General features: G+C 46.6%; 1 protein-coding gene across 1 annotated transcript in view; it reads right to left on the reverse strand.

Annotated features, from left to right (window-relative positions):
* Positions 1-1157: 1157 nt before the first annotated feature.
* The window catches only part of LOC135368329 (organic cation transporter protein-like), a 29534-nt gene continuing 4272 nt past the window's right edge, over positions 1158-26419 (reverse strand). The window contains exons 2-11 of the mRNA XM_064601526.1: positions 11660-12013; positions 9210-9313; positions 7466-7620; positions 7194-7362; positions 6907-7054; positions 6423-6508; positions 5123-5337; positions 4867-5051; positions 2174-2313; positions 1158-1292 (exon numbers count right to left, since the gene is read on the reverse strand). Of these exons, the coding sequence (XP_064457596.1) occupies positions 1253-1292; positions 2174-2313; positions 4867-5051; positions 5123-5337; positions 6423-6508; positions 6907-7054; positions 7194-7362; positions 7466-7620; positions 9210-9313; positions 11660-12007 (1590 nt within the window). The 5' untranslated portion in view covers positions 12008-12013 and the 3' untranslated portion in view covers positions 1158-1252. The remainder of the gene's footprint in view (positions 1293-2173; positions 2314-4866; positions 5052-5122; positions 5338-6422; positions 6509-6906; positions 7055-7193; positions 7363-7465; positions 7621-9209; positions 9314-11659; positions 12014-26419) is intronic.

A 26419-nucleotide genomic window follows, 5' to 3' on the forward strand; every position in this document is an offset into this window, starting at 1 on the left:
TGCAAAATCTCCTTCCACGAGCACAGGGAATCTCAAACACGTGATCGGTTACTGTTACAGATAACTTATAAATCTGACAGTTCACTGTCATGTTGCCTGAACAGACGTAGGTGCTGAGAGATGATTCTGGGGATGCTCGCGATGTTTAGGAGGAAGAAGGCAGATGTTTACGCTACGACGAATAACAATTGCGGCTTTGAAGCACTGTTTTCTGTATTATCCACAACGTCTATGGTGGTTACAGGAAGGACACTGCACTTACACTCTAAAAACTGGTGGTGATGGTGATCATGGTGAAAAGGCTCGCCGTTATCGGCCTCACAGAGGTGGGCAACGTCACGACTGACGCCCCGGGGGAATGTACGTCCTGGGCCGACTTCTAAGGGAACTGTGCCGACATATCTCGGAAAACGTCTGAGGAAAACCCAGGAAAAACACCAGACAGAAGAGATTGAACTTCACCGCATAGCACGCTCTGCGCCAACCACTTTCACGAATGATAGGGTTACCGCTTCGGATTCGAGGAGAGATAGGGTGTAAGCCTTTTTGTGTCAATTTAGATATATTATAATTGACACAAAAAGGCGTACGCCTCCCTCTCTCCTCGAATCAGAAGCGATAACCCTATCATTCGCGGCAGTGGTTGGCGCAGAACGTGCTATGCGGTGAAGTACTGTTTTTACGGTGCCCTGCTTTAGCGCTCCTTGTGTCCATGAGGAGAGTCTCGTGTGTCACTGTTCTCATGTCTCTTGTCTCCAATTGCGGATCAAGACACTAGGTTCTTCTTCTTTCTTTTTTTTTTTTGGGGGGGGGGGGACGGTTTCTTTGTCAAAACGCGTAATTAGTGAGGGGAGAGCGCGGAACTCATGTATAGTCTAGCGGTTTGTGGGGCGATCGCCCCCCCCCCCCCTGGATCCGCCACTGGTTGTCTCAATTATTATTTTGATAAGATTACGTGTAACACGTGTCAAAACTCCCTAAAGGTTACTTTCGTGTAAATATCTGTGTACATATATGGTGATACACCCTTCCTTTGGGGATGTTACAAACCAATGTTGGACATTCACAGCGACCTTATCGGCAATGCACGCCTTCGTATACAACAAAATATGTTTTGAATGACTTCGTCAATCGTCTTCGTGTTATGTTTAAACACAGAACCAATGGAGTTGTTTTATTTTGTGAACTGATGAGAAAACGAGCGTCTGAAAAGTGGCATGTCGATGACTGCTTCCAGTTGCTGACGACGGCGTTAAACTGGCATATTTTTGGCAGGCTTGGGAGCTTTCTTTCTGCAAAGAACCACGGGAAAACATTTCGGTTGCTACACTACGGTAAATAGAGCGTTATAAAAACACTAAATTGCAAAAAAAAAAAAGAAAAACCGCGCGGAATGAAAGATTGCGTTACTTTGACACTGACACAAAAGGAAGGGGATCCATCGGTTGCGTCGTGCGTGATTTATGAGCGAAAGAAACTGCTCTCTCTCTCTCCTTCTCAAGAAGGCCGCCAATGCGGAGCAGGCTCTCATTGGTCTCCTCGAACAATGTGTCCAATCATAGCGAGAGATCATTTGAGGAGACCAATCAGAGGCCTCTCCGCATTGTCGCGCTTCATGAGAAGGAAAGGAAGAGGGAAACTTTTCTTTCGCTCATAAATCACGGACGACGCAACAGATGAATCCCGTTAATTTTGTGTCGGTGTCAAGGTAATGGCATGTTGCATTCCACGAGGAGAAATATTTGCACTTTAGTGCCCCTTTAAAAAGACTGGCTGCATGTGTGGACATTCTACCAAACGCGTTTTAATGTGGTAGGATCATAGAGCCATGTTACAATCCTGACTTTCAGGCTCCCGCTCTCTTTGAGGTGCCAATGTGTTGCCATTGTAACCTCTTTCTTGTTATCCTCTAGCTCTCTTTCTTCTTCTCCCTCCACAATTGTCACGAATGGACTTAGTACACAGCTATTGACATAGGTGGGCCCTATGTAGTTATGACTTAAAAACGTGAATTCTAGAGACGTGTAAAGAACCGGAAACAACAGGAGTCGGTGTTTGGTGGTCATAAATTAACACATTGCGGTACGGTTACGGCTAATTTACTCGCGGTGAACACAACTAGTTTGTATGTGCGCACAGTTGGAGTTCGGGTGCCTGTGGCAATTCTAAATACCTGTCCATCTTGTCCGCTTCGTAAAAGGTGTCCGGTAATGGTTTGTTGAGCGTTTCGGGAAGCAGTAGGGTCGTTCCGGCCATGAAGAAGCAACAGGCCGCGACGAACATGTGTGGCACCCAGTATTGCGTGACGTCTCCCTGTAATGCACAAGAGATGACCCAGTACATTTGTAAATTTTAGCGTGAGAGTAGCGTGGTGCTTGTCACACGGACTCACAGTACCTGGAAAGCCGCCGCGATTTCTCAGTGAACCTATAGGGTGTGTACGCACGTGTGGTATAATTCCTGCTGATTTGGAGGAGACCGTGTTATCACTAACGCACGAGATTCGTCCAGGAATATACCGTCATGCAGCTAACGAAGAACTGAACTATATGCTACCGCAGAGAGGGCACCTCCTCACTCGAAGACTTACACACCTAGCAGTCAGATCACGTTCAAGCAGTCTACATCGTCTGTTTCATGACGGGTTTGCTGAGATTACGTTCATGTATGGATATGGAACGTATTAAAAAGTAATAATCACGCTCACATCACGCCATGTGATCATCTATCATACTCCCGCAAACAGTTCCATCTCCCAGTTGGCACCACCACATGGATCAGCCTCAGCCTGGAACAACAGTTCTAGACAACAGTACAACGTCTTATTTACTGCATATGGTCTCATGTAGGAACATTCATAGAAACTAGACGCCCGTACCAACTGTGGTGGACATTTTGAGATTCGAACCGATTCTATAGCCCGTACACTATTAAAAACGAACTTCACCGCATAGCACGCTCATAGCCAACCATCAATCCGAATGATATCATTCTGCGTATTGACTTGTTGAAAATAAGAGGAGGCGCTTATCTGGGACAGATTATCTTGTCCCAGATAGGCGCCTCCCCCTTGTTTTGAACAAACCAGGACACAGAATGATATCATTCGAAATGATGCATGGCTAGGAGCGTGCTATGTGGTGAAGTTCATTTCTAAGGGTGTATACACTAAAAACAGAACTTCACCGCATAGCACGCTGGGCGCCAACCATTGTCTCGTATGATAGCGTTATCGCTGATGATTGGAAGACAGAGGGGGGGGGGGCGTACGCCTTTTTGTGGCAGTTTTCATATATCCAAATTGCCACAAAAGGCGTACGCCCCCCACCCCCCTCTATCTCCGAATCAGAAGCGATAACCTTATCACTCGTGGCAATGATTGGCGCACAGCCTGCTATTCGGTGAAGTTCTGTTTTTAGAGTGTACCTGTCAAACTCCGCACAAAGAAATATCGATTTAGTAAAAGCACGCAAAAGTTCGTCTCTCTGAGGTGCGCAACCTACTGCAACGCTACGAATGCGGCGACAACATCTCTCCCATAATGACAAGTGCTGACTTCAAGCGTCCCATCGTATGGAATTACTTCATACAGCATTTTTGTTCCGCGCGGAAAGGACGGCCTGCGAAGGATTAGAAGCTTGGAGACTTGAATGATAGCTGTAGTATATTAACGTAAACACTATGTGCCTGAAATAATTAGTATGGATTTCTTTGTTTCTTTCCATTGTTTCTTGGTGAGTAACTTAACCGTAAGAATTAGCATAGCAAAGTGTATACCGAATGCGTAAGCTTTGTGTGGCAGTCTCGGATAAACAATGACGCTCAAGGGTTGTAAAGCAATGCCAAGCATGCCAGTTAAAACACTTTCGTTATATGGTGTTGGTTGAAACAGCGTGTAGTAGTCCTTGTGTTCAAGGACATACTGTGGCACCTGGTTCTCCTTGGCAAGTTTACTCAGTGGATGGAAGCCGTGATGGGGTCGCCTGTATTAATCGAAAGGACTATCCAGAAATGTGCTACGTATTTCCAGCTTGTGGAACTCAGGCAGAATTCGACTGGGAGAATTCTCTACAATTCGGGTCCGTTGAGTTCCATCAGTCCCTGTTCACAAATAGGGCCCTTCCACATGCATCTTCCAGGTTCAAACGAAATTGCGGGACTTGAACATGATGTACATTCATGCGGTGCAATTCCAATCATAACTTTGATACGTCTTCACTATGGACTAGTCTGAGTGAACCGGGGAGAATTCATCTGCGCGACGTCAGTTTAAACCACCACGTGACCTTGCTTCGGTTTCGGCTTCGTTTCTTTGCTGTGTAGAGCGGTATTCGTACCAGGGCCTTTCGGTCTTGAAATCACATGCCCTATACTTTGCTATGATCACATTGCTGATCGCCACACCAGTGCAGTGAGGAACGTGCCTATCCATATACAGCTCTGTAAAAGGCTCAAGCTCCTTTCTTCTATGGACTAACTAGACTGAACCAGCTTAAACTCTCAATTTCACTTCGGTTTTGTGATTATAGATGACTCTACACTACTATCAACGGGCTGCTCTGTGTGCTGTATGCAAAGAGCCATAACTCCGTGACGCGAGAGCGCAGTGAAGGGCTTTCGACGGCCATTTTTGGCACCCATAAATCTACATTTCAACCATGGTTTCATGTAATATTCGGGATTGAATTCACAACCCCTTTTAACACGCATTGCCAATGTTCAAACGAACTTTTAAAGGTGTTCAACGTGTAATAATTTGGACAATGATGTCAGAAGTGACCGCCGCCAGCAGAACGGCACCTCTACAACACATATGCCGCCGCATGCAAGACCCGTCTTTATGCCATTGAGCAGATGGTTTCATACCAGATCTTTCAGAAAAGGTGCCACCATTCCGCCGAAGCGGCTGCAAGTAAGGCAACAGGCGAAACCGAAGCTCCTTGCGGTTGTCGGGAACACCTCGAGTACCATGATCCACTTGATGAAGCCCGCACTCAGGATAAAGAACCGGATGAGCATGTGTGAAAAGATGTTCAACCAAATGGGAGAGCCTGCAAAAGTACACGCTCATTTCGAAAGACATGCCAAATAACTCTGCACCATTTCTCAGGTATATACATACCTCTTGGCAGGAAGGGGGCTGGAATTGCCGCCAATCCCGCCAAGATCAGGGCCGTGCACTGCGATTTCCTTCTTGACCACCGACGTGCAATATAGAGCCCCACAAGGCCTGCAGGTATTTCAGCAAAGGCGGACAGTGCGTAGTTGATGTAGGGATTACCTGGTACAGCAGTGGACGTCAGTACCAGATGGTAGTACACAAGGGCTCCCAAGGTCCTGGGTTACGTGCCGTTACTTGTTAATGTAATCTATAACCATTCCCTACTTTACTGCAGCAGGTCAAATAGTGACCTAAAACGAATGAGATCATAGGTTTCTGAAGAGGAAGGGATGTGAGTCACATCATGTGACCCAGTATTTGAAGTCGAAGTTGGACTCTACGCTCTATAGCGAAGACGTAGAGGCAATGGTAGGTGTGAGTGGTTCCATTTGAGGAAAGAGAGAGAGAGAGGAACAAGGGGATGAGAGCAAAGAAAAGAAGGAATAATTAGGCCGTGACCTGCAGCATCTTATGTAAAGTATATAAGCAAGAATTGTATGCCAAACTTCCCTCCTCTCTTGTTTTCTGTACCATATTCCGCTGGTCATGCTGCAGCAGCTGCATGTTCTTTGCAATCGCCTTGCGCAAATCAGTGTACCTTTTTTTATCTTCCCCTAAGTAACTAATTAATTTAAGTGACGTTAATTATGGATTTCATAATTATCACTGTCATAAGTCGAGTGTCAATTGAAAGCTGAAGTGTACATACAGAAACCACGGATTAAGTATAGTGTCCAACCAGTTGCCTCTAAAGTGGTTCTTCATTCCGGGCTCCAGAGAAAACTGCGAGATTTGAAAAACATTCATCGCACTCTTAAAAATGAACTTCACCGCATAGCACGCTCCTAGCGAACCATAATCTCGAATGCCTCGTACGCCTTTTTTTGTGACAATTGTGAACAGCATAAGTGTCACAAAAAAGGCGTACGCCTCCCGTTTTCGACAAATCAGGACAGATAACCATATCATTCGAGATGATGGTTGGCTAGGAGCGTGCTATGCGGTAAAGTTCATTTTTAAGAGTGCGTGATTAGCCGCTTGCGCATCTGGACAGCAGCGCTCTCAGGCGTGCCCTGAACGAACGAAGCCCTCTCCTTCAAGTTCTACTTCCACGAGGCCACCCAAGCCGTGTGCACGCTGTAGTCTTTGAGGATATACTTCAAAGGAGAGAGAGACAGTGAAGAGAGAGAGAGAGACAAAGTGAGTAATGGACAAAAACACATTTCGAAACTGAGTTCAAGCATACACACGGCAGACGTACCATAGTGAGAACAATACCAATGTGTTTCGTCGTAATCGAGGAGTTGAAAAAAAATCGAGGAAACGAAACGCAGATTCACGAGGTTTCTGTAAAGAGCGTGTGATGGAAAGTGTTACACAGCATTACGGGCAAGGCCGTGAATGAAGAAACCCAATCACGATGTCTGCACTCTTAAAAATGAACTTCACCGCATAGCACGCTCCTAGTCAACCATCATCTCGAATGATATCGTTATCTGCCCTGATTTGTTGATAACGGGAGCCGTATGCCTTTTCTGTGACAATTATGAACAGCATAAGTGTCACGAAAAAGGCGTACGCCTACCGTTTTCAACAAATCAGGGCAGGTAACAATATCATTCGAGATGATGGTTGGCTAGGAGCGTGCTATGCGGTGAAGTTCATTTTTAAGAGTGTGCTTCGAAGAGAACTCCGTCGGTTATCGTGAGTTGGGTATCTTCGAAGAAAAAAAAATGTGGGCTTACACTCGTGGAATGAAGGACTAATTCGGTCATGATTTGCTCCATTGCAGGCACAGGTTTCCGGTTGATCCTCAAGATGCGAACGAGAGCCCTCTCGGCTTCGTCGAGGCGACTCTTAGTCATCAGCCAACGGGGCGATTCCTGAATAATGCTGCAGATAAACAGCACGAAACAACCGATCTATCACCGTAAAATTGTCTTCTGTCTCTCCCTGTGACATGCTTTACGTCAATCGAGAACTCGAGAGTTAAAATATATGCTCGAAGAAGGGTATTGTAATGTATACTTACAACCAATAGGGCAAAAGCAAGAGCGCGAACAGCCCCGCTCCAAGCTGGAGGTAGTTCCAGCTGTCCAGGGTGTATGCCAGCACGGGCAGAATGAGCAGTGGAATGGTGTAGCCGATTCCGAAGCCGACGTTCATCATCATACGGAACTCAGGTGGCATGATTTCCATTACTGCACGCGAACGCGGTTACCGTTACAGAAATTCACAAAGCAGTAAATGAAAACACCGAATATGAAAGCGTGTGTCTCGAGGTAAACAGCATAAAACGCTTACATAGCGACACGGCCGTGGCCTGGCACCCCGCAATGCCCGTTGAGAGGAAGAAACGAGCAGCATTGAACCAGCCGATTCCGGGAGAGAATGCAGCCAAGGATCCAAAGACAAACACGATTGTAGCACAGGTGAAGAAGACTCGTCTCCGACCGAAACTGTTTTACAAGAGCGTGCATTCCATACATACATTCCATACATTACATTCCACAATTTGTTTGTGGAAATAAAATCACATTACATTACATTACATTACAAGAGCGTGCATCAAGAGAGGGCGGAGAGGGAGAGAGAGAGATACATGATGACGATGAAATGGGGATGACTTCCGCTCACTGAGGAAAAACAAGAGAGAGGAAAAGCATGCACAAAATATGCTTTTACATCAGACTGTTGGCGAATTCCATATGGACAGCAAATTTTGCCCCACGATATATGGTTGAGGGTCAAGTGCCTACTCCCAGCGGTGTCGTATGGGTTTGCGTCCCCAATGGAACACCATCTGCCTTCAGCTGGAGCAAAACGCATTTCTGGGATTGGACAGTTACCGCGCTACGTATAGGCCTCGCCGGGATTCCTCGAAACCGTGACCTGCTATTGGTCGAAGTTTTGCTCCAGAAAGGTGCAAAAGTTGTTCCATTGGAAGAACCAGGTCACGAGTGGAATGTTCCATCGGCGGAGAAGAGGTCAAACATTTGCTGGGAGGGGCAAAACTTTTTGACCTACCATATAGCGTGGGTTCGCACAGGGCAGAATGAGCAGAACCCGACGCAAGAGTGCAGGGCTGTAATGTCTCCGAGCGTTTCCGAGCTTGTGTTTTCGGTAGTGCCACAATTAGTGCTCAGCCGATAGAATATGTCACATGTTCCAGCTCAAGCTTGTCTCCCACACTCTAAAAGCATGCTGAAGGCCAACTATTTCCAGAACGATACCGTTATCGCTCCTGCTTTGTGGAAAGTGTGAGACGTACGGCTCTTTGTGCCAATAACCATAGCTGCATGAGTGTCACAAAAAGGTGTACGTCTTCCGTTTTCAACAAACAAGGGGAGATAACGATGTCATTCGGGATGATGGTCGGTTAGGAGCATGTTATGCGGTGAAGTTCTGTTTCAGGAGCAGCGCAACATTTCTACACTCTTAAAAATGAACTTCACCGCATAGCACGCTGCCGGCCTACCATCACCTCGAATGATATCGTTATCTGCCCTGATTTGTGGAAAACGGGAGGAGTACGCCTTTTTCGTGACAATTATGAACAGCCTAAGTGTCACAAAAAAGGATGTACCCCTCCCGTTTTCAACAAATCAGGGCAGATAACGATATCATTCGAGATGATGGTTGGCTAGGAGCGTGTTATGCGGTGAAGTTCATTTTTAAGAGTGTAGAGAGCGGGCATGCACACTAGAAGGGGGCGAAAGCTTCACCGCATAGCACGCTCCTAGTCAACCATCATCCCGAATGACAACCTTCTCTTCCTTGATTTGATGAAGACGGGAGGGGGGGGGGGCAACTATGAACTGCATAATGCCACAAAAATGGCGTACGCCCCCTTTTCATGTAGTCAAGGAAGAGAACGTTATCATTCGGGATTATGGTTGGCTAAGTGCGTGCTATGCGGTGAAGTTTAGCTTTAAGAGTGTAGGCGAAGCTCTCTGTAACTCACATCCAAAACAACACAACAGGGCGAGTTACATAGCGATATAAGTTTCTAACACTGTAGGCAGACAATATTCGACGAGTAATTTACCGATCTGAGAGATCTCCGAAGAGAAGTCCGCCAACGAGAGACCCCGCCATGACGATACTCTGCATTGCCGAACGGTGCCAATCATTCTTGCAGACCAGGTCCCACTGTGCGGAAAAATAAGTTGGAACAGTGTTCTTCAGCATGGTTTTATTCTGTCAGTCATTTTAGCCGCTACGGCAGTATGTCCCTGCGCAGTCGAGAGGGTAACGTTCGGAGAGACCACGTGATGAAGTGTCAGGCTAATCATAAGGCAGCAATAAGGAGTTGTTGGTGGTGGTAGTGGGGGATAGATCGACACGGGTCCACAGGTGAAACTACGTGCGTCTCACCTTGACATGTTACGGTTTACTGGAGAAGGAGAGAAATCTGGGCGCGTTGAGCGCTCTTGTCCACGTGTGTGTGCATTTTTTCCCTTCGTGCTGTTCCTTCGCACTTGATCACGACGAATGTTACACCTTATTTTGGAAAGGGACCGATGAGGTCGCTCCATGAGCAATAGGGGAGAGATGGAAACTGGGGGCTGCGCGGATGGCTTGCCTACTTGCATAGCGCATTGCAGCGAGATGTATAGCGACTGAGTAAACTAACGCGCGGACCGGGATGTACCAGTTCACCACGAAGTGAAATACCTAAGTGAAAGGGACAAGCATACCAGCTCTATGATATATGATTGATGATCGAGAAATGATTTATATAGGCACTGCACTCTAACAGCGGAACTTCACTGCATAACACGAATGGAAGTTAAGGTATATATTCGAACGGGTCTCTACCGAAGAAACGTCCGACCGCGACATAATCAGGACGTTGGTAGATATAGCGAAACAGGAACAGTGCGGACGAAGGACACCGCTGTTTCATAAAGTCGTATTCCTTCACGAAGGTCAAGGGTCGCTTCTTTGAATTAGTGGTACACACACAAATGAGGTCATGTTTTTGGTTTCTTTGCTGTCTCTATTCGCGTTCCTGGTCCACCGCGGAAAGAAAGGAAGACTCCACCGGAGGGTTGGTTGCATCGCCTCGAAAGTCAACGTCGTAATCCTATGCGCATTGCGGTTTGTTATTACGACTTAGTTCCCGCTTGCTTTGTATGGCGAGACACAGTCTCGGGGTTGCATTCACCCCCCATTTCAAGCATCTGAACGCCCCTCCGACTCCATGCTCTGCTCTCGCTGTGCTCTTTACACTTCCCAAAGAGAAGCTCTACAGTGCCGCCTGCAGTCGATCACGGCCGTACCATTCACATTGGCAACCATTCTCGGCCCTTGGTCTAACCAGAACGACCATTGCCAAGCTCTTGAGTGTGTCAAGATTTTTCTCCTGGACACTGGTCTCCTCTCTACCCTATGATCTGCCTGCGTACCTGTGTGCTGCGTTTGTTTTTGTGTGTGCTGTGTGTGTTTTGCCTACCGTTCTGATGTCTTACTGACTCCACTGACTATCGACCCTATTTATCATCGTTCATCACCTCATCATCAGGACACATCTCATCCTGCCCCATTATGCCTTGGGGTAGTGGGCCGCGCCGTACGTGGCGAATTTCCCCATTCATTATCATTAATTTATTTGTTGTTGTTGTTGCGTGAGCCGAGGCAGAGAGCCGCCAATTAAGTGGCATGTTTCCTCACTGATCGTCACCTCATGTATCTGCCTTTTGATCGTGTGCGCACGGCTGTGTCATTTGTGTGTGTCTTCATGTTTTTTACACTTCATCTACACTCTAAAAACGGTATAGCACGCTGTGGGCCAACCATTGGCAAGAATGATAGGGCTATCGCTTCTGATTCGAGGAGAGAGGAGGGCGTACGCCTTTTTGTGGCAAGTATCATATACCCAAATTGCCACAAAAAGGCGTAAGCCCAGCGCTTTCCTCAAATCGACGCGATAAGCCTGCTTTGCGGTGAAGTTCTGATTTTAGAGTGTAGAAACAGAAACAGAGCTGGAGGGCAATGTCGAGACTGGAAACAGAAGCAGAAATAGAACTTCACTACATAACACGCTGAAGGCCAACCACTGTACATCAGAATGATACCGTTATCACTCCTAATTTCTTGAAAGCGTGGGACGCACCCTTTTTCTGACACTTAACATAACTTTATAAGTGTCACAATGAGGCGTACAAACGCGTACGTCTTTAACATGTACAAAGGTGTACGTTTTTAACGAATCTGTTACTCTCTCTCTCTTCTGTTTTCAGAGTGCAGAATGATATCGTTCGCTGTCCTTATTTCTTCGAAATGGGAAGCATACGCGGCGGTACGCCCTTTCGTGGAAACATGGATACGCGTTATTTCCACAAAAAGGCGTATGTCACGTTCTCTCTTCAAGTCAGAAGCGATAACTGTATCACACCACAGAACGGTTGGTGCGGAGTTTGTTGACCGGCGAAGTTCCGCTTACACAGTGGAAGTATCAATCAAACCAAGACCGATCAATCGGCGAACTCTCACCTGTTCTACAATAGTGTTCTTGTGCGTGGACGTGTTGTACTCCCACCTGCCGCACGGTACCGTGACATTCTTGTCCACAACCCACGAATCATTGACGAACGACACTGAAAACATGTCACACTTGGCGTAGGAATCACCTTGCAGTTTGGGTATGGCCATCTCTTTCCACTGCTCCACGCTCAGGTTGAGGAATCCCGCAGGCCGAGCGCACCAGTGGTCGACGTCTGGGGCGATGAGCGGCGTCAGCATGTTCGTCCATGCTGTAGGGAACGCCCGGGTCACGGCAAGAGCGATGACGATTGTATGGTAGATGCCGAAACCGCCGATCACGCTCACGATGTCCAACATTAGCACCTGCAAGGACCAGGTACATTACGCTGGACTGGTACTAGAAGACAACTAGTGATTGCTTGCCCTTGGTAACGGGTACTATGTCCTGGCCACACGGCAGACTTAATGCATTAAACGGAATGGCATTTACTTCACCTTCTATGATTCACCTACTTCACCTCCTACAGTTATGCAGTTAGCGGAGAAATGCAAAAGGACGAATTCATTGGTGTAATTCATAGGTGTAAGGACGTAATTCATTGGTGTAATTCATAGGTGTAAGGACGTAATTCATTGGTGTAATTCATAGGTGTAAGGACGTAATTCATCGGTGGACATGAGAGTGGAAGAGCTTCCTTTTGCGCTTCACCGCGGCCAGCCGCGACAAAAATATGTAAACCGAAACCAATTAATTACTGCAACAAATGACCCGCTTCGGTGGCAGATTTTTCTCTAGAAGGTGTCCACTGAAGGTCCCAAAAGGGGTAGAACCATTTTAATGCCGACGGCGCCCTGCTTTAGAAGTTATGTTTTTCACGAAACTCATTTGAATTTTTATTTATATAATGAGCGCCTCCCACTCATTCACACGGTGCGCAGGTTGTAGGCGGTATTGGACAGATACTTGTAAAAAAGAAAGTTCTTCGATTTCTGCACCGGTTCGCGAATTACTTAGCCCGGGGATTTAACTGAGACATCTTGTATATATGGTAAAGTTCTGTTTCAAGAGTGCAATACCAGGAAAACCCGTTACAGTACTGCACCCTTAAAACACAACTTCCAGCGCAGAGAATGTTGAGGTCATGCGCGGGTACACTCTTAAAAATGAACTTCACCGCGTAGCATGGTCCTAGCCAACCATCATCTTTAATGACGTCGTTATCTGCCCCGATTTGTTGAAAATGGGAGGCGTACGCCTTTTTGTGACAATTATGAACAGCATAAGTGTCACAAAAAGGCGTACGTCTCCTGTTTTTAACAAATCAGGGCAGATAACGATATCATTCAAGATGATGCGGTTGGCTAGGAGCGTGCTATGCGGTGTTCATTTTTTGCACAATCTGAAAACCGAACTTCACGGCATTGCACGTGGTGCGCAAACCTCTGCCACGAAGGATAGGGTTATCGCGCCTTTAAGAGTGTAGAAAACTAGCGGATTATTTTGCTTCTCTCTTTTCTTTTTCTTTTTTTATTTGTGCCTCTTGTGCATCTTAGGTGTCATCCGACGTAGTCGCGTCTCATACCTCCATATTTTTGATATCTCAACCAAACAATCAAAACAAGGGTGCAGGAAGGACAATCAAGGGCCCAAAATGACGATCCAAGCCGAGCCAAGTGTTTTTTGGACAAGTTCTGTGTATACACACAAACACACACAAAAGCGCAATATCTCATACCGTGGACGCGGTTCCGCCGGTATTGGACAAATATTAGACGTCGATTTTTCTTCGTCGTGCACCACATTGCGTCCCTTCCGCGGCTTATTGGAAGACTGTTTGACTAGCTGTAAGTGAAGCCAATGTTGGACCGCCAGGATATCCGCAAACACAGAAGAAAAGTGTTCAATAACGGAAGCTCCCATAGAGCTGAACGGGGTCTGACAGAACAGAAACAAAAAGGCCGTGACATTTCAAAAGAGCGCGTTTGCTCCGTTCAATTGCAGAAGTTCGTGAAGAAGTAAGAAACGCAAAAAAAGGTGACGCAAAGAGAGCAATCAAGAAATCAATGTGGCAGCTAATCTATATTTTATCGTGTCGACTAAAGCGTGATAGCGAAAATTGCACTCCTAATACATTGAGGGGAGGTGGGGTGATGCCGAAATAAGCTCGCGCGCGCTTCACCTTGTATCACGCAAGGTCACGGTTATCACGTTAGGCACTTATATCACTAATGGCACGGCTATCACTTACATCGTGGTTGGCTAGGGGTGCGTTGTGCGGTGAAGTTCTGTTTTTTGCGCCACTTATACCTTACACTCTTAAAAGTGAACTTCACACCATAGCACGCTCCTAACCAACCATCATCTCGAATGATATCGTTATCTGCCCTGATTTGTTGAAAACGGGAGGCGTGCGCCTTTTTTGTGACACTTCGGCACATCAATTCAATAACGATTCAGAACATCTCTTTTGTCCCCTGCAGCGAATTGCAGAAGCATTTGCTATTTTGTTTGCTCTGCGGTACATATCTTCGTCGACACCAAGAGCGTGGAATATTCTTTCGGACATTAAGTCAGCCATGGAGGCCCTGGCATCATATTCGCCCAAAGTGATCCAACTCGCTCTCAACTTTCTTCACTCTTCGTATCAGAACCATCGTCACGTCTACACGGACGGCTCAGTCACGGCAGACAGCTCGGGCGCTGCGTTTTATATCCCCGATAGTGACTTTCAGAAAGCCTTTGCCCTCCCTTACCCAATGTCCTCTATGGAAGCAGAACTCCTCGGCATCCCGTCGGCTCTACAGCACTTGCTCGGCCTGCCGGCTGCACAGTGGGTTTTTCTGACTGACCGCAAGGCTTCACTGGATCTGCTGCTGTCTTTTCGCCCCAGCACAGTATACACTCTCCACACGCTCATACTTCAAGCTCTCACCCAACTCGCAGCCACTGGCCATTTTGTGACGTTTCAGTGGATCCCAGGACACGCAGGCCTTCTTGGTAACACCCGCGCAGACACAATGGCGAGACTCGCAACCTCTACCAGAGCTCGCCCTGCTACTCCTCTATCCCTAACGGCCTCTACCTGTTCCCTGCGCATCCGCCGTTGACGCTGTGTCCGTACGGACACAGCGCCAACGGTCACAGCGGCGTTCCAACGGCCGACGACGGTCACAGCGTGTTCCGAGCGGATTCTACCTCATATGATCATTTCTTTCGTCTCGTTGACCCGCTGCAGTACTTTACTATTGCCTGCCGTTGCAATAGAGCTGAAGAGCCACTCCCCTATCGTCTTCGAATGAATGTTGCAGGCACACCCACACTCCTGTATAAAATGCGCGGATGCGCCAGACGAACTCCCCCAATTGCACATCTTGTTGCGTGGAAGCCGACATTGAGCACTATCTATTATCCTGCAACCGGTATCCCTCTCAAAGACCCGTCCTCCAACGCCACTTGCCACAACTTGGTTACCTCAACGTCACTTTGGCCACTCTGTTCGGCCAAGTCCTGCACAACCAGGGGGCGGTTACGACTTCATGCTTCCGGCCTCTCGACCAGCGTCTAAGACCCCCTTGCGTGTGTGTGTATGTGTGTGGGAGGGGGGGTCGTTTTTCTTTTCTTTAAGGGAATAGCAAGTCGGCCCACGCCTGTCTAACCTTTCCTCCCTTTCTTTTTTCAATAAACATATCCCCCCCCCCTCCCATACATACACAGTATAGTGAGGTGACCAAGGCACTTCTTCAGTTCCTGCGGGTCTGTGGCCGTCTGGGTGACCTGTGAACTGTGACAAATTCTGTGTTTGGTTCTTTTTTTTTCTCTCTCTCTCTCTGTCTCTCGGTCTTTTCTTTTTCTTTTTTCTTTGCTGGGCATAGCAAGGCGCCGTAGCGCGGGCTAACCTTTCCCTCCTTGTTTTTTTTTTAAATAAACATATATTTCTGCCTTCTGTAAAAACAAAAAATCACGGATAAGATGCCAAAAAAATATGGTATTCCATCAGTTAATACCGAGCACATCACCCACTAAAATTCGCAGTCTTTCTTTATCATGCTTCCACCTTTCTACTTCTTTCTGTCTGTTTTATTTCTTTATTATCATTCTTCTTTTTTTTTCTTTTTGCTAATTACCACTTAGCTTTTACACCCGCCAGGCACCACAACGTGAGTGCAGGACCTCCTATTCCAGCATTCGAGGCACGTTTGTATTCTGCTCTTCGACTTTCTCACATAATTCCCGGTCCCTGTTCAAGAACAGTTCTGCATCATTTGCATGTCGTTAATTGGATCAGTGCACCGCTTTGCTTGATGACTATTTCCGGAGGAGATTAGAAGAGCGCGCGAAAAAAGAAATAAACATCATCGCATATTGAACTGTCGTTCGTCTGTGATGGAGTTCTGCTAATTCGATTTCGAGCTCGGAATGAAGTTTTGGCGCGGGAAGCCAGGCGAGCGTGTTAAGATCACCAGCTGTGTAAATCTCGGAATTTCTAATCAAATCAAAGATGATCGCAGAGGGGGAAGAATCAGATTGCGAAGGAAGCCTTTGTTGGTCGTTTTTAAAAAAAGTTCGTTCCTGGTGCGACGTTTGCGTATTTGTCATGTGGAACAACTACAAATACATTTACTGACAAATATGATGAAATCACATCCCTCTCTTCACTCCGTATTACTTTTATTGGCACACAGCATGTTAGGTACAAGTGTTTAGAAGTAGCCAACACCCGTGTTATTTATTTCTGTTTTTTTTTTCAAATTCAATTCAATTCAGTGAGGAAATTGAATGTAGAAGGACCTAATGGCTACTCGAATTTCTGGTGCACGAGGAAGTGAGTTTCATGTTGTAAGGTTGGCGCAGTTTATTGACGATTGGATACGCAAGGAGTGTTTGCAGGAGACGGTCTGCAAGATATCAGAAGTCGAGGTGGGAAAATTACTTTAATCTGTAATGCATTATCGTTGCTCATTACAGTTTTGTAAGGTAGAGAGAGATATATATACATGATGACGATGATATGGGGATGGGGATGGTGTAGTGCATTACATTACTCAGTAATTTTTCATGCTTAGTAATGCATTCCTAATGTCATTACTTTCACCAAGTAATGAGATTATACTTGAGCCTGAACATTTTTGAGCATTGCCATTGTTGGCCGCATACGGGTGAGAAAAAAAAAGAGGGGGGGGGGGAGAGAAGAGAGTTGAAGGGCTCAAGGTGAGGCATACACTCTTAAAAATGAACTTCACCGCATAGCAGGCTCCTAGCCAGCCATCATCTCGAATGATATCGTTATCTGCCCAGATTTGTTGAAAACGGGAGGCGTACGCCTATTTTGTGACACTTTTGCTGTTCATAATTGTCACAAAAAAGGCATACGCCTCCCGTTTTCAACAAATCGGGGCAGATAACGATATCAGTCGAGATGATGGCTGTCTAGGAGCCTGCTATGCAATGAAGCTCTGTTTTTAGAGTGCGGAGGTCAATCTTAAAAGAGAACTTCACCACATATAGGACGCTGAAGACGAACCGTTGCGCGGAATGATACCGTTCTCACGCGTGATTTGTGGAAAGCGCGGTGCGTACGCCTTTTTGTGGCGCTTATTATACACTCTTAGAAATGAACTTCACCACATAGCACGCTCCTAGCCAACCATCATCCCGAATGACAACGTTCTCGCCCCTGATTTGTTGAAAACGGGAGGCGGAGCTTATTCTGTGCCGTGCATAAGTTACATAAAATAGGCCCCGCCTCCCGTTTTCAACAAATCTAGGGCGAGAACGTTGTCATTCGGGATGATGGTTGGCTAGGAGCGTGCTACACTCTTAAAAATGAACTTCACCGCATAGCACGCTCCTAGCCAACCATATTCTCGAATGATATTGTTAGCTGCCTTGATTTGTTGAAAACGGGAGGCGTACGCCTTTTTTGTGACACTTATGGTGTTCATAATTGTCACAGAAAAGGCGTACGCCTCCCGTTTTCAACCAATCAGGGCAGATAACGATATCATTCGCAATGATGGTTGGTTAGGAGCGTGCTATGCGGTGAAGTTCATTTTTAAGAGTGTAACTGCGTAAGTGTCACAACATGGCGTACGCTTTCCCTTTTCAACAAATCAGGGGGAAAACGATATCACTCGTGATCATGGCTGGCTACTATCGTGCTATGCCGTGAAGTTCTGTTTATGGCGCGTCAGGACGCCCACTTCTGTGTGACCAACAACGACGATCCGATCCTGCCATTACCCCCCCCCCCCCCTCACCGCATAGCACGATGTCCTTCGGTATGATGGTATCGCACCGAATGACATCGATCTCCCCTTATTTGTCAACAACGGAAGGCGAACGCCTTTTTCATGGGGAGTCATGGGGCGCCTTTTGCGTACGCCTTTTTGTATCAACTTGGTTATATGATGACTGACATAAAAAGGCGTACGCCCCTATAATTCGTAGTAATGGTTGGCGCACAGTGTGCAATGCGGTGAAGTTCGGTTTTTAGAGTGGCAGCATACCAAATTCCTGACTCATTCATTCCATCTCATCGTCATCATCTATTGTAGTAGTTGTTGTCATTCCCGACTACCCCCCATGTTATCATCATTATCTAGTTGTTGTTGTTCATTTCTGACTACCAAGCATTTTCTATTGTTCTCACAATGTATTCATCAGTGATGGCCACTAACTACTTCTACAGTAGTTTAACTATAACTACTAACTACTTCGCGATGAAGTAGTTATCTAGTAGTCAACTACTTTTCAGGGGAGGTAGTTAAAACTACTTCTTTAACTACTGCAATGTATTTTAACTACATATATAACTACTTAACGTTGTCGATTCACACCAATCACATTCTATAGTGTTCTTGGACACCTAAATATGAATCACAAGCAGCGATAAAAATGAAGATTTAGGACACTTGCACGGCCCAATTGCTCTGCACCTCCGTCCTCATCAAACAAGTAGCTCAAGGAAAAAGTCCGAAGCACAATCGTGCCGTAAAGCTTGCGGTAAAATCGGACGTAGTTGGCGCCTGCAGTAACTTAACTACTGTAGTTAACTACTCGAAATAGTAGTTTAACTAGTAGTTATCACTAGATTTCTGCAAGTAGTTGATAACTACTTTTTAACTACAATCAAGTAGTTTAACTAGTAGTTTAACTACATGTAGTTAACTTCACCACATAGCACGCTCCTAGCCAACCATCATCCCGAATGACAACGTTCTCGCCCCTGACTTGCTGAAAACGGGAGGAGGAGCCTATTTTGTGCCATTATGCACGGCACAAAATAGGCTCCTCCTCCCGTTTTCAACAAATCTAAGGCGAGAACGTTGTCATTCGGGATTATGGTTGGCTAGGAGCGTACTATGTGGTGAAGTTCATTTTTAAGAGTGTACTGGCCATCACTGGTATTCATTCTATTCGTTCCATGCTATTTTTCTTTTTGTGCTATGTCAAGTGTATACGTACACCCGTAGTGCCTTTCAGTGAGTACGTGCTGGTATATAGTGGTATAAGTGGTATAGCTGGTCGCCATGTAGGTGGAGCCAATTTTCTCCTTTTTTTTTTCTTTTTCATAATCAATCAATCGTGTTCATCTTCATACGAAATAAAACTGAACGGAATCGACGTGCAGAGGGATGCACTGCATTAACTGTCCATCCGAGTGTGACACATCGTATAGGCTCAGTGCTTTCTATTTGAGCGCACATTTTAGTTTCAAGTCCAAACCGCGGAATATATACGCCTTTTGTCTGATTTTCATCGCGCGAATCTGCACCACTCATTTTCATACGATTTGCATGCGCAAGCGAAGAGAAAGCAGAATGCATTGCCTTCGTGTCGTTCGAAGATCCATTTGAATTTCAGGCTCCCTTTTTGCTCCGTTTGCTTTGTATCTTTTTCTAGGGAAAGTCTTTGGCAGCGCGGAATGTCGAAAATTAGAAACACACGAAGCGCTTAAGTTGTCGTTAGTTTAAGGATACTCGTCAGATCAATTCAAACTTCCATTTGGAGATTTCTTTCTGCTCCTGGCGCAGGATTCTTGATTTAAATTGTCGCTTTCATTCGTATAGCGACATGGAACATTTTTGGGACTATGGATCCACCGAACCGTCATCGAAGGCTAATCTGCAAGACTATCTGCGAGCCAAACGGTACGTTAAGAAAATTGTGACGTTCTTCTGTTTCCGGTAAATATAGTAAATATACTTTGCTGGTAATGCCAATAGTGTACTTTGCCAGCAGTATACATGCCCTTCTGCACCTCTCCGATTTGTTGCCAAAACGACATTCTCTTTCGCAGCAAACACGCTCTGCGCCAACCACTGTACCGATTGATACAGTTATCGCTCCTGATTTGAGGAGAGAGGGGGTATTATATGCCTTTCTATGACAATTCAAGTTGTCACAAAGAGGCTTACGCCTCCCGTTTTCAACAAATACACTCTTAAAAATGAACTTCACCGCATAGCACGCTCCTAGCCAACCATTATCTGGAATGATATCGTTATCTGCCCTGATTTGTTGAAAACAGGGGGCGTACGCCTTTTCTGTGACAATTATGAACAGCATAAGTGGCACAGAAGTGGCACAGAAATGACACAGAAATGTCAATTTTTAAGAGTGTAGGGGAACTGAAATATATCATTCTGCATGGTGGCTGGTTCGGAGCGTCTTTAGTCGCGGAAGGACCGGAAGTCTTCGTGGCAACGGAAGTTGTGACGGGGGCTTGTTTGGGTTTACCCGAGAATGTCATGTATCGTTTTCTCTCCTGCACACTAAAAACAGAATTTCACCACATAGGACGCTCCGCGCCAAGCATTGTCACGAATGATAGGCTTATCGCTTCAGATTCGAGGAAGAGGGAGGCGTACGCCTTTTTGTGCCAATTATCATATATCCAAATTGACGCAAAAAGGCGTACGCCCCTCTCTCTTCGAACAACAACAACACATAAGTAATGATGATGAGGTGGGTGTTGTGGTGGGTAATGGTGATGAGGTGGGTATGTTAGATAATGATGAGGTGGGCGATTCACCGCCGTTGTAGCGGTACACTGCACCATTTGCTTTTCGGGAACGATTGAGAGGATGATGATGGAAATGGATCTCCAGTCCGGTGGACCCCAAGAACTTCGCTAGAACAACTATGGCCCCCTTCCATATTATTTTTTCGCCAATATCAACATCATCAAGTTCGCTAGAATACGAACGTGATGTCGTCAAAATACAATGTTTCTGCATGCTTCGAAGCAAGGTAGAAACGCCGCATTTTAATGGTACACTCTTAAAAATGAACTTCACCTCATAGCACGCTCCTAGCCAACCATTATCTCGAATGATATCGTTATCTGCCCTCATTTGTTAAAAACGGGGGGCGTACGCCATTTCTGTGACACTTATACTGTTCATAATTGTCACAGAAAAGGCGTACGCCCCGTGTTTTCCACAAATCAGGGCAGATAACGATATCATTCGAGATAATGGTTGGCTAGGAGCGTGCTATGCGGTGAAGTTCATTTTTAAGAGTGTAGCACTATAAGGCTTCGATTGCAGCCCAATACAGGGAGCAAGGACAGGAGCCACCGTGTTCGTAAACAAGCCCTGCCCTACACTCTTAAAAATGAGGGGGGGGGGGGTGATGGCAGGATAGGCTCGCCGTTGTTGGCCACACAGAAGTGGGCGTCGTCACGACTCTTAAAAATGAACTTCGCCGCATAGCACGCTCCTAGCCAACCATCACCTCGAATGATATCATTATCGGCCCTGATTTGTTGAAAACGGGACACTGGATTGGAAAAAGAAAGAAAAATATGGAGAGGTTAGTCCCGACCCAGTCAGAACTGGCTACTCCAAAACGCGTTTGTTGGTAAACAAAAAGAAAGAAAAAGGTCAGCTACGAAAAATAGGACAAACAAACAAACAACCAAGCAGGATAAAGCATAAAGGAAGACGGGGGAAAGGAAAGGGGAGACGTTCGACGCCGAGAATCGGGACACTTATGTGAGCAAAACGGGACACTTTTGTGACACTTATGCTATTCATAATTGTCACAAAACAGGCGTACGCCTCTCGTTTTTAACAAATAAGGGCAGATAACGATATCATTCGAGATGATGATTGGCTAGGAACGTGCTATGTCGTGAAGTTCATTTTTAAGAGTGTAGCTGTCTGGCCGTGTTAGCCGTGGGAAAGAAAAGAGAAAGGAACGGAAACGAAGCCGCGAAAGTGAGGCTCCCAGCGTGCGTTTGACATCGCCGTGTCAGAATAATGTCCGACCTGTGTCCAGCGGAGAGTGACATCCTAGACAGAGGTGACCGAGCGCGAAATTGTGCGTTCGCGAGGTGGTTTTGCAATTCGATGGAACGGAACAGTGACCGCGGTCTCATTTTCAGGAAGACGTACACGCAAAAAATATAGGAATCCATATCTTATCAATGTTCATAAAAATGCTCACTGCAACCGTTTCTTGCAGAGCCAAGAGACAGTAGAACACTGAATACAGACACCGACGTCCGTGGATATTGATCGAAGCAGTGACTGATACCTGTCTGAAGATTTGGGCAGACGCGTTAAAAACAGAACTTCCCCGCATAAGAAGCTCTTTTCCAACCATCATCATCATCCCGAATGGCGTCGCTCTCTCCTGATTTGTTCAGAACGTGGGGCGTACGCCTTGTTATGACAGTTATGTATTTATGTTAATTGTCATACACACACACACTTAGAAATGAACGTCACCGCATAGCAGGCTCCTAGCCAACTGTCATCCCGAGTAACGTCGTTATCTGCCCTGATTTATTGAAAACGGGAGGCGTACGCCTTTTTTGTGACACTTATGCTGTTCATAATTATCCCAACAACAACATAGATGAATGAATGATGATGATGATGTGGGATGTTTCCCTGCATTGAGTGCAGCACCATACCCCATTCCAAAAAGGTACACATGAAACGATGACGAGGGAAGGAAATCCCTACAGTTCGTGAAGGAGGCCGGTGGCCCTCAGAAAGGAAAGGAAAGCGCCAAGAGCACGGCACTGATGTCCAGGGTTACTCCATGGGCCGAGGACTTTGCAGATGTTGAATGGCCTCTGATCCAGAATTTCAAGTCGACATTTAAAGCCTGTCGCTCGCATACGTACTGGCTACAGTCTACTATAATGCGTCGGATTGTTGCCGGGAAGCCACAAGTTGTACACAGCGCCGTGTTGCTGTGGCCCAGCCTATACCGGAGTGCAGGGGTGAATGCAACGCTAAGTCGTAAACGACGCACGAGAGACGTAAAGAGGCGAGGGAAACCGCCTGGCATTTCAAATAATAGAGTTTGGTCAACAGCATACAGAAGCGACCACCGGGTGATGTCATGACACCATTCCTGATGGGCCCAAGGCGACGTCAACGCGGACAAGAGGGGGCGTCTATCCCCGTTCGAAAGTATGATGGAGACTGCTGAGCGGCCATGGCGGGCCGCTGCAGCTGCCCGATCCGCTACTTCATTGCCTCTTATTCCAATGTGGCTAGGGACCCATTGGAGGGTCAGCCGGTGGCCCCTGTCTTCTAAAACCTTGAGCGTCGTCAAGATGTTCACTACCACCGGAGCCAAGGAGCCACGGATGCCCATGTTGTCTCATAATTGTCCCAAAAAAAGGCGTACGCCCCCGTTTTCAACAAATCAGGGCAGATAACGATACCATTCGAGATAATGGTTGGCTAGGAGCCTGCTATGCGGTGAAGCTCTGTTTTTAGAGTGCAGTGCCAACTGTGAATTAGTTACAAAAAGGCGTACGTCCAGCGGTTGCCGCATATGAGTATAACAGTATCATTCCGTGCTTTGGTTCGCCTACAACCTGTTATGTCGTGACGTTTCTTTTAGCATCAGGTCAATGTACCAATTACCCCAAGCACTCATCCTTGTCATGAACCTTTCGTGTACACCGGGGTTCGTGCCTTCTGTAATGTACCAACTACCCAAAGTATTCGTCTATAAGACTGCACCGTGTAGGTCCGTCCGTACCTTTAGAGCGGCACGTGACAGTGAGCACATGACCAAAAATTTACTGCCAACGGTGGCGCTATAAAGTTACCGCATTTACCTTGTTTCGCACAATGCCTAAAACATGCAGCTTTCTCTCTCGCTCTCTAACCCTCCCGCTCTAACTTATCATTCTTGTTTCGCAAGCTACACAGTCACAAAGTATTTTCAGTCAGAACAGTTCGCTTCATAATGTAACAGTTCTTGTCTCAGAACCTTCTCCTCTTCTTCCTCGTCTCTCCCGGCTGGCTACATGGCAAACAGATTTCTTGAGTAACTCGTCGACGTCGCTCACCTCTGTCTTGGCGAGGAGATACTGGATGAGCTCGGGCTGTGCGCCGGGCAACGTTATGTCCTCATCTCCAGTGACGCATTTAGCAACCAGTGGTTGTGCAGGGGTTCCTCCAAGTTGAAACTCTACCCACATCGTTCGTAAGCTGTCGGCTGCGCCAATGTAACAGTTCTTGTCTCAGAGCCATGTCCTTTATTCCATTCTACCTACTCCTCTTCTTCCTCGTCTCTCCCGGCTGGCTACACATAAGACGCTGGTAAAGGTAGAGTCCCTAACCTGGTTAAATCCTCCACCGGGTCGGCTCTGATGTCTTCATGATCGGAAGCGCACTAAACGCTTTGAACCAGTCGCCGTGCCGAATTATATCTTTCGCTTTCCTGATTTGTGGAAAACGGGAGGCGTACGCCTTTTTTGTAGCAATTTGAATTGCCACAAAAAGGACGACTCTCTCTCTCTCCTCAAATCAGAAGCGATAACTGTATAAATTGGCAAACTGTATAAATTGGTGAAACCGGATGTCGTTTTGGCACCAAACCGAAACCAAACGTGAAAACGGTATGTATATAAAATAGACCACACGAGAGGAGGATCCTGTAGACCACGCCTAATTTACATGAGGCAAACGGCTTGACACCATACAAAGGCTTCCGTTCAGGGGAATTGGCAATGACCGATAACCACAGAACACTGACACCAAAACGTTCCCCCAACTCCTTTAGGTTATAAGACACAGAGTGGACATACGGTACGAAAAATAACTTCTTACGCCTTGTCTCGGCCCCGTGGTCCATATTATCCTGATTCTTACGCACCCTCAATAATGTGTCACAAACACTCCGGAGCAAAGACACGGGGCACCCGTTCTCAAGAACGGGGTCACACTGCTGAGTGTACGCTTCCGCAACCCTGTGCTAGCATGATTTATTAAGAGCCGCACATGACCTAATAATACATCTTTTTACAACCTCAGGGTGCCCTGAATCGCCTTTTTTTACCTGTTCTGGACCTTCTACAGTGGAAAACCTCCCCACTTCATCGTCAAAATATAATTGTCGTTGTTGTTGTTTGACCTTGGGGAAAACCACCAGCACAAGAGATCCCTACTGGCACACAAACTGAGATCTCAAAATCTGACAACCCCTTCTACAGCAACTTCACTCGTGAACTTCAAGCTAGCACCAAAGCTGCGAAACACATCAGTCACTTCTCGACCAAAGTCATCGCTTATGTGCACCTCCCCAACAGCAACTAGCGACAAAAGCAGCAAATAGACACCCACATAACGGAAAGCCCGTCTGACCCCCTCAGATGTGGGCAACACACCCGACAACTGAATGTCAACTTCTGCAAAAGAAATGTCACTCAGCACAGACGCCGCTGACGAACTTCGGTGTGTATCCCCTTCCTTTGCACAAAGTAGCCGGAACCATCAGCATAACGATCGTGGAAGACAGGTATCACTTCGGCTGCTCCAGGAAGCCCTCAACTGTGGTACCGCAACTGTTTCGGAATTTCACGTTCCCATACGCTCCAATGCGGCCCCTGGTAACCTTGAAGAGCGGCTCATGAGGTATCGAATAATACAGATCTTCAACGTCAATGGGCCTAATGTCGAATTCGAATGGCAGATTCCTAGTGTTTCCGGAGCAAGTTTTGCTGCTCCGCTGGGAGCAGTGCCGGAGTCTGCCAATGGAAGCTTTGGAGCGGCCTTCAAACCAAGGTAACTCGAAGGAGCAACATAGACTGCGCCGCCAAAATAGGCAGATTCCACCGGAACTCCACGTGACGTATCACATGTCGCTCGCGCTGTCTCTTCTTCGCTAACATGGCCGCTTCGCAATGCGTGACTAGTATTTCGCGTCGTACGTTGGCGATTTTGCTTCTTGAAGAAAGCGATGACTCAGACATTACTAGGGCAACGTTAGGAGATTAAGAGGACCTTCATGTTGCGTAACATGGGGTTGTAGTGGAACATGGGTACCTCCTTCTTCTTCCTCCGTCTCTGGACGCCATCCACCAAGGGAGATTGGCCAGGGCTAAACCCCAAGTTGATCAAGTCCAAGTTGATCAGATCAAGCCGCTCCATTGCGGAGTCTGCCACCTGCTCCGACTGTGCTGTTGGAAGTTAACGTAAGTCTCACCCCTCCACTTTCGATACCGTGTATCTCTTCGATGGCCTCACTTGAATCACGAACCAGCAACGGGTCAGGGAGGTCGACACCAGCCAGATGACGCTGTAAGTACCGAGAGACCACCTCCTACCAGGTGTCACGCTTGGACACGATGAGCCTCAAGGGGCAATCCGGCTTATGGGCCTTGGCAGAGAAGAAAACCTCCAGGGGGGGGGGGGGGGACAACTTGGACCATTTTTTAATACCATTAACAAGCGCCTTAAGTTCTATTTCCTCACATATAGGCCGAACATCCTCGTGCGCATCCTTTTGAC

This window comes from Ornithodoros turicata, chromosome 9, assembly GCF_037126465.1.
Source record: "Ornithodoros turicata isolate Travis chromosome 9, ASM3712646v1, whole genome shotgun sequence".
NCBI classification, from domain to species: domain Eukaryota; kingdom Metazoa; phylum Arthropoda; class Arachnida; order Ixodida; family Argasidae; genus Ornithodoros; species Ornithodoros turicata.